The sequence below is a fragment of the Felis catus genome, chromosome D1 (genome assembly GCF_018350175.1).
Source record: "Felis catus isolate Fca126 chromosome D1, F.catus_Fca126_mat1.0, whole genome shotgun sequence".
Classification (NCBI taxonomy): domain Eukaryota; kingdom Metazoa; phylum Chordata; class Mammalia; order Carnivora; family Felidae; genus Felis; species Felis catus.
The window spans coordinates 100,462,357-100,471,166 of record NC_058377.1 but is presented as its reverse complement, the minus strand read 5'-3'; the positions used below and the strand labels follow the sequence as shown (position 1 = coordinate 100,471,166).

At 38.8% G+C, this 8,810-nt stretch overlaps 1 protein-coding gene across 1 annotated transcript; it reads right to left on the bottom strand.

Annotated features, from left to right (window-relative positions):
* Positions 1 to 3,217: 3,217 nt before the first annotated feature.
* LOC101092143 (olfactory receptor 4C11-like) lies at positions 3,218 to 4,161 on the bottom strand. Its single transcript, XM_003993305.2, has one exon. The coding sequence runs from the start codon at positions 4,124 to 4,126 to the stop codon at positions 3,218 to 3,220; it is 909 nt and encodes a 302-aa protein (XP_003993354.1). The 5' UTR covers positions 4,127 to 4,161.
* Positions 4,162 to 8,810: the final 4,649 nt, after the last annotated feature.

Here is an 8,810-nt window from a genome sequence, read left to right as displayed (position 1 = left end):
GAAACAACACCACCGTCCCATTCAAGATCATATCGGATCAGACTATAGCTAATCGAACCCAAACACCTGAGAGGTCCCAGAGAAGATCATAGAGCCACCCATCCACCTGAAGCTGACTGCAGATGTTTAAATGAGCTCAACTAAAAGTAGAAGTACACCCCAGCTGATCCATAAACTAACAATTAAAACACACACACACACACACACACACACACACACACATATACATATATATATATATATATATATAGTTACATATATATATATATATTATATATAGTTCTATGTTACTGAGATTGCATGGTTGTTTCACAGCAAGAGCTAACAGATATGGGATTGAATAATAATAGCTATCATTATTTTTGGTCTGAAGAAATTCAGGATGTACAGGACATATAGTTTTAGTCAGAAAGATACAGAAAATAGTGTTGGAGAGGTACATACTGGCAACAACGGTGTGTTAAGTTAAGGAACTCAGACTGAATACCATAAGCAATCTGTTGAAAACCCCAGAAGATGTAATGAAAGATATCAAATAAGACAGAGAAACAAAATTCAAATCAGAAGAAAGTCAGGTTGGAGATCGAATATGGTGAACATTGATGTATCAGGGTTAGTTGAAACTAAGATAGTAGATAACAGTACCCAAGTAATGCATGTGATGAGAAGAATGAGCCAAGGGTAGAACCTAGGTTTACAAGGGCTTTTAGAAGACAGGAAATTATAGCAGCAGAAAGTGGACCAGGAAGTTAAGATTAGAGAAGTACCAAAATAATCATGATACCATGACATGTTGGAAGTCAAGGAATAGAATTACCATGGAAAGAAAGTGGGATTTTTCTGGGAAAAGATGACTTGAGAAAAAAAAAAATCTTTAAATCCCATGCCTTCCTTTCCAATTTTAAACTATAAGAACAATTTAAAATAACAAAACTTATGGCTGGACCTAAGGAAAGAAAACACCTAAATGTTTGAAACATTTAGGAATGTCTTTAGACTTAGGTTCCATGAGGATTGGGGTTGTGACTCTCTCATTCAACTTTGTATCCATCACGCATGGAACCTAGTATGCATTTAGTACACAATGTGTTGAAAGAAGAGAAAGAAGGAAGGAAGAATGGATGAGAAGGAGGGAGGAAGAGAGGAGGAGGGAGCACTGGGGGGAAGGAAAGACAGAAGGGAGGGAGGAAAAGAGGGAGACTTTTGAAGGTTACTACTGGCTTTCTAAGTGCTAACAAGGGGTCATCAGTGATCATAAGAAAGAGAAATATTCTTCCCACATCAAGGATACTAAAATTAGAAAGCTTACAAAAATCCCCCAAAGGGAGGGCAAATAAAAAGCTTTCAACATTTGCCAGAGGCAGAGTCAGCCAATTTGTTAAGTTACCAGGTCAAGTAAGACCTTTCTGTCCCCTGACCACTTCTCCCACCCCTCCCAACTGAGTCCTTATCTAAAATCTGGGGGAATCTAGACTCTATATGATCTAAGAATGAGAAGAAAATTCACGAAGCTTTCCAAGCACACACAAACATATCTTTTCTCTCGCTATATAAAATTTTAAGGAGCAACAAGAGATAAGAATTAAAAAAAAGTTTTATTATGTCTTGGTTACTTAAGAGCCAATAATACTAAATATAATAATCAAATGACCAGATTCAAAGGTTTCAAAAATGAAACTGCAAGACACAAAATTAGGGAAATCAGGAGTGTTCACTTAGAATATGAAACATAACTGCCTCTTGTAAATATGGCCCTGAGAGCTCTGACAAAGGTCCTCTTTGGGACTTAACTATTTATTCTGCCACCTTTTTCTATGTAAGAATCCTGGGCATCTTTGATGGGACATGATAACAGTTGGTCTTCAGTTGGTAGAAATGTTTCACATACTCATGACGTTCATTGGATTCTTTTCTCATTAGCCTATATCACTTAAAGTAATACTTCTTGGTGCCAACTTGATGGGAATTATAAACTCAGATACTGAAATAGAATCACATGACGGTACTTAATTATGAGATCGTGATGCGGTGTGGTGCTGTATGCATCACACGCCTCAATTACGTCATCTTCAAAAATGCAAATACGTATTTTAAAACATCCTCCTACAAAACCAAAAGACCAAAATTGAAAAGCACTGAGGCAGACTTTCCCATCCTGGATTCTTCCAGGGAATCTGAAACTGGATTTTTCAGACACTATTCACAGCCAAAAAAGAAACTGTGTTTTCATGATGCCCAAATACACATGACAGCCAGGAAAGCTAAGCCAAGCTAAGTCAATGTTATAGAGATACCCTGAAATTGCATTTTTTCCCTCCAAACGTTCAGATACCCAAAAAGTGGTTCTCCAAATATAAAAAGAGCAAAGCTTCTTCTCTCCTCACCTTTTCTTTCTCTTCATTGTGCATTGTTCTCTAACCCCTCTTCTATCTTATATCCCTCCACATATTCCTGCTGCCAACCACCTCACTGCCTCTTCTCTGTGAAGATCATGGGGACAGACAGCCTGACAAAAAGCAGATACCGCCCATCACTGCCAAGTGTAAAACTCTCCTTCTCCCACCATTCACAGAACGTTGAGAGTTTTTTCCAGGGACAGTCCAGGTTTTCAGTGAGGTTTCCAGCTTTTCGTGGAGTTTGAGGGTCCATCCATGTAGGTGCCCCAGTGAGTCAGGCTCAGGAACAGATTCCACCATAGAATTTTCTCAGAACATCTTCTGCAAGTCCCAGGTTGTCAAGACCGCTACCTCCATTTCTAGGTTCCAGTTCCATATGGATTAGCTCCATGTCCAAGTTCTTGAGGACCAGAATAAAATCTAGAAAAAGAATTGGTGTGTGCACACACATACACACACTACACAATCATGCTGCCACTAGTCAGTACATTTCTTTCTAAATACAAATACAAATTTGTACAGGAAGTGAGATTATCATGAAAACATGGCCAGATGTCAACTAAGGACCAGCTTAAGTTGTTCAAAATGGTTACGAACTTCAAGTAATCCTATTCTAATGCACTCCTTTCAGAAAAAAGGATATGTACTTATTTGTATTTATCACTATTAATACAAATAAATATATGCAATATGAGTACAATTAAAATTTCTCAATTGTTTTTCCCCCAATGAGAAAATTTTACTTTTCCTGTCCATGAAGGAAAATCAAGCTCTTAAGGAAATATACATTAGAATCCCTGAATATCCTGTATCAACAGAAGTCATACTTTGCTACACCATAACTTTTTCATGGCATTTTTCACTTCAACATTCCTCAGGGTATAGATCAGAGGGTTGAGCAAGGGCGTCCCAATTGTATAAAACACAGCCACCATCTTGTCTATTGGAAATGTGGTTGGTGGGCGTGTGTATATGAATATACATGGACCAAAAAATAGGACAACCACAATAAAGTGGGAGGTGCAGGTGGAAAGGGCTTTTCGCCTTCCTTCAGCACTGTGGTTTCGCAGAGAGTACAAGATGACAACATAGGAGGTAAGCAGGATTATGAAACTCACCGTGCATATGGCCCCACTGTTAGAAACAAGTAGCAAATTTATCACGTAAGTGTCCATACAGGCAAGTTTCAACAAGGGCTGAAAGTCACAGAAATAGTGGTCAATCACGTTGGGGCCACAGAAAGGCAATCTCAAAGCCAGGAAAATTTGTGCTGAAGAGTGGATACAGGATCCCACCCAGCTCAAAATCATCAGCACACTGCAGACATGCTGGCTCATGAGGGTTGTGTATCGCAAGGGCTTACAAATAGCTATGTAGCGATCAAAAGCCATGAGGATGAGCACGAAGATTTCCAGGCACCCAAAGAAATGAGCTGCAAAGACCTGAGTCATGCACTCATTGTACGAAATGGTATTCTTCTGAGTAATGGCACCCACAATCAATCTGGGGGCTGTGGTTGTAGAGAGGCAAGCATCAGAAAACGACAGATAGAATAGGAAGAAGTACATGGGACTCCCAAGGGTCTTGCTTGTTTTAATAGTCACCAAAATGAGAAAGTTCCCCAACAGTGTTGCAAGGTAAAGAATCAAGAAGACCCCAAATACTGCCTTCTGCTTTCCTGCATCCTGTGTCAACCCAAAGAGAATGAATTCAGTCACACTGCTATTCATCGCAATTCTACTGGCTGAAAGTAAGGTGCAGTTGAAGACAAGGGCTGAATCTGCAAAGAGAAGGAAAGAAGTGACAGCTTGGGAAGATCGGTGGGCTGAACTCTGAATGCCTTGCTTTTGCTCCATGTTATGTTACCTCTGACTGCCTTCAGTCCTCTTTGACTCTTGGTAAATCAGCAGATGCCCAAGCCTCTCCCAGATCTATCTGTCGATTCAGAAGCTAACTTCCTTGGATCAAAGCCTTTGCATTTGGGGAAGTAAAATTAAATGTCCTTTAAAAATTCAATTCCTGGGGCGCCTGGGTGGCGCAGTCGGTTAAGCGTCCGACTTCAGCCAGGTCACGATCTCGCGGTCCGTGAGTTCGAGCCCCGCATCGGGCTCTGGGCTGATGGCTCAGAGCCTGGAGCCTGTTTCCGATTCTGTGTCTCCCTCTCTCTCTGCCCCTCCCCCGTTCATGCTCTGTCTCTCTCTGTCCCAAAAATAAATAAACGTTGAAAAAAAAAATAAAAAATAAAAAATAAATAAATAAATAAATAAAAATTCAATTCCTACCAAGATAGAAAACTGCAGCACTTGAACTTTCCTTGGGCAAGTGACTTATCTCGCTGGAAATTTAGCCTTCATATGAAAAATACAGTGCAAATATTTGCCTTACCTGATCCTGAGTTTCCCTAAGAATTAAACATATTTTTATGCACACATATAGACACATATATTTCAAGTGTTATGCATTTTATCTACATGCTTTGAATTCTGAAAAACACTATTCCACTATAATTAAGCACTCATACTATTGAGGAGTCCCTCTTGATGAAAATATTCTCAGTTCAGTTCACTCATTTTTGGGTCTCTGACCCCTTCATCTCTGACCCCATCAACATCTTGGATGAAATATGATTTACAAAAATCTATTTTCACAGTCTTTTACTTACACCTCTTGTGTTCAATGTCAACTTCCCTGATGCATTATATGACAAATGTCAGGACAACTTTGAGGTTGGCATAATTGAGGAAAATCGTTTACCTTCTTGGCTGTACTGTTGAACTTAACTCATTATAATATTGAGCATCTTGGCCTATGAATTCAACATGCTATAAAATTCCTAATGATGCCTATAATCTAAATTGTTTTTTTACTCTGGGTTGTTCCTTTTTACTCTGAATTCGTTAGGATACTTCTAAAAATATCATCTGAATATTATTCCATAATTCCAATATACTATGTTATGATTGTTCTATTTCAAGTTCTTGTTCCTAGCACGTATAGTTTGTCATTGAAATCATCATATAATAACATTTTGTGTCCTGATTATGACTTGGAATTATTATAACACTTCTTCCTATGTTATTATACTTTTCATTAGTTTCATTGTTAATTATGTGACACTGTATAAATTTTTATAAGTGGCATCTTTTTGACTATTTGTCCTTTGAGATATTTATATTGCTTCCAATTTTCACTCACATAGATAACAACTCAGAGTAATATCCCAAGTATGATATTGCCATCCCAAAGCTAGAGATTATCATTGCTATTTATAATCATTAAAAATGTTTTTCAGTATTTTGTGTCTATTATTGTTAGCTATATTTTATTATAGAATAATTCATGATTAACATTAATTATCCAAATTACACAGGAAAATGAGAGAAGAAAATTAAAATTTGTCTCCAGTTTATTGAATCTATAATTCTACTCTCCAGAAATAACTACTTTTGGTTTCTTCTATGCCATTTAAGAAAGATCCTATCAGTATATTTACATATGTGTGTATTTCTACATCTTTTTACTGTGTAAAAATATGGTCAATATTTCAAGGTTGATGATTTTGCAGAAAAGCTGATGAACATGACGACAAACAAAAAGGTTTTGTTTTGACAGGATCTGATTCTCTCATTTGGTTAACAGAAAAAAATTGTATTAAAATATGCATATACATTTTTGACCCCAACCACATTTTACATTGTTGCCACAATTTTCATGAAAACAGTGTTCTTTTGAGAATGCTTCATCTTTGTTCAGTTCATATTTTGCAATCATGATACTTTATCTGGGATGGCTATTCATCTAGAAAAATAACTGCGTTTTTTTATTCAATGACACAGTGGTTGCAGTCAGATGTCTTGGGTTCAAATCCCAGCTCCACTATTTACTACCTTGGGAAAGCCACTTTTAAACATAACCAGGGTTACTCTGCAGATGAACTGAGAAAAAGACCCAGCATATAATAAGTGAGAATTGTGTAAGTCCCAGCCTCTGCTACTTTCCCTATTCTGATTTTATTTTTTCCCTTTTCTGTGACTTTTTTTTTCCTTTTCTTATTACAAGCTACCAATTTCCCCATTCTCATTTAGCCTTTTTTCCAACATTTTAAAATTACACTATCTATGCACTTCTCTCATAATTCCATAGTTATCTTTCATTTGAAATATTGAATCCCAATTATCTGGATTCTTTTATTGTAAAGAATGGGCAGAATACTTGCTCTTAATGACTTTTGAGTTTTAAGACACATGTAGATGCAATACTACATCTGTACCACTGTTTTTTCACACTAGTTTCCTTCCCCCAGTGGCTGAAATCATCTCGGCACTGTGGTTCCTGCTAATTTGCTCGCGGTGATCAGAAACTGGGAATGGCAACTCCAAACATGGTTCATAAATACTAAAAAACAGGGGCGCCTGGGTGGCTCAGTTGGTTGAGCACCCGACTTTGGCTCAGGTCATGATCTCACGGTTCGTGAGTTCAAGCCCCGCATTGGGCTCTGTGCTGACAGCTTAGAGCCTAGAGCCTGCTTCAAATTCTGTGTCTCCCTCTCTCTCTGCCCCTCCCATTAGCACTCTGTCTCTCTCTGACTTTCAAAAATGAATAAATGTTAAAATAAATAAATAAATGCTAAAAACCAAATACAAAGTGCAAACAGTTTCCCTATATGTGACCCATGATGACATGAGAGTAGAAATAAAATATACCCTTGGTTGTAAAGAGTTCGTGATCCAAAGATATGAAAATCAGAGGGGTGAGAGCATTTGACATGAAAGAAACCAACCAAAGTTTTAATGGAGATCATGGGACAAATAGAGAAGATCGATATGAAACTGATGGTTTAGACTGATTCTAGTGTCACAGCAGAAAAACTTGGAAAAGTAAGGTTTCCTCTCTGCCAAAGGCCATGGAAGCCACATTATGAAATTTGAACATGGTTTTGCAGTCAAGTGTGAGATTTGAGGATATACCAGATATGAGAGCTGATTTTAATAAGATTTATTCAGCACCTAAGAACAGAATCATTCAGCTGTTTATCAAAATTTAATCATCTGGTTTTTCTAAGTTTAGTCTAGTTGGATTTGGGCTTATCTGGAATGAGGTGCCTTCTCCCTTCAAGATGTCAGGGTTGCACTGAAGACATCCATCTTTGAATTCCCTGCACTTAGAAACTCAATGGGCAGCATACCGGTGGATCCACTGTGGCCCCAACAGAAAGAAGATTGGCCCACCAGGCATCCCGAGTATGATTCAATGGTGCCTCCAGACCTATCCCTTCCCCTCTCAGAGAAGGAGCAGATGGGCTCCCTCTCAGCTGTCTCTGTGGGGGGCGGGGAGGAGGTAGCAAAATCACACACCTCTTCTCAGCTTTAATAGGATCATTTTGTTGTTGTTGCCTTTGACTTTGTTCTTGGTGTTAAGAGTTTAGTTTTGTAGAGCAGTGTTAGATTCACAGCAACACCAACACACAGGTACAGAGATTCTCCATCTGGTCCCTAGCCCCCACACAAATATCACCCCTGCCATTATCAACATCTCCCTCCAGAATGGCACATTTCTCGGAACTGAGGAGCCTATTGTGACACATCCTTATCACCCAGAGTCCACAGTTGACCCCAAGGTTCATTCTTGGTGTGGTACATTCTATGGTTGGGATAAACATTAAACACATACATCCATCATCGTAATATCATACAGAATATTTTCATTGATCTAAAAACAGGATCAGTTTAGATTCTCAAAACATGAGATATAAAAATTCCTTTCACACAGTGTCTAATACTCATTAAGTTCTAAATAAAATGGCTCACACCATTTTGTTGGAGAAAACTAACACGTTGAGGGCGATATCTATGTGAGTTTTCATTGTGAGTATTATTAGCTCATACATAGCATGAAATTGGACTGGTATCTCATAAACCAGTCAGTATTACAAATGGCCTGTCCTGGCATCCTTTAAGTGGGCCCACTATGTTTCTAAACGGAAAGAAAGGACACAATTTCAGATCTTCCCTCTTACCCTCACTCTCCGTCCTCTCCCTCTTTTTACCTCCTTGCTCCAACTTGAAAAGGAAAAGCGGGCATCCGAAAAATATGGTGAGGGCGCCTGGGTGGCGCAGTCGGTTACGCGTCCGACTTCAGCCAGGTCACGATCTCGCGGTCCGGGAGTTCGAGCCCCGCGTCGGGCTCTGGGCTGATGGCTCAGAGCCTGGAGCCTGTTTCCGATTCTGTGTCTCCCTCTCTCTCTGCCCCTCCCCCGTTCATGCTCTGTCTCTCTCTGTCCCAAAAATAAATAAAAAACGTTGAAAAAAAATTAAAAAAAAAAAAGAAAAATATGGTGAATCATAAATTCTAATTCAATGGTTACTGTGGTTTTCAAGTGCAAAGGCTCAAACTCTGTGCCATAGTCTTGCTTAC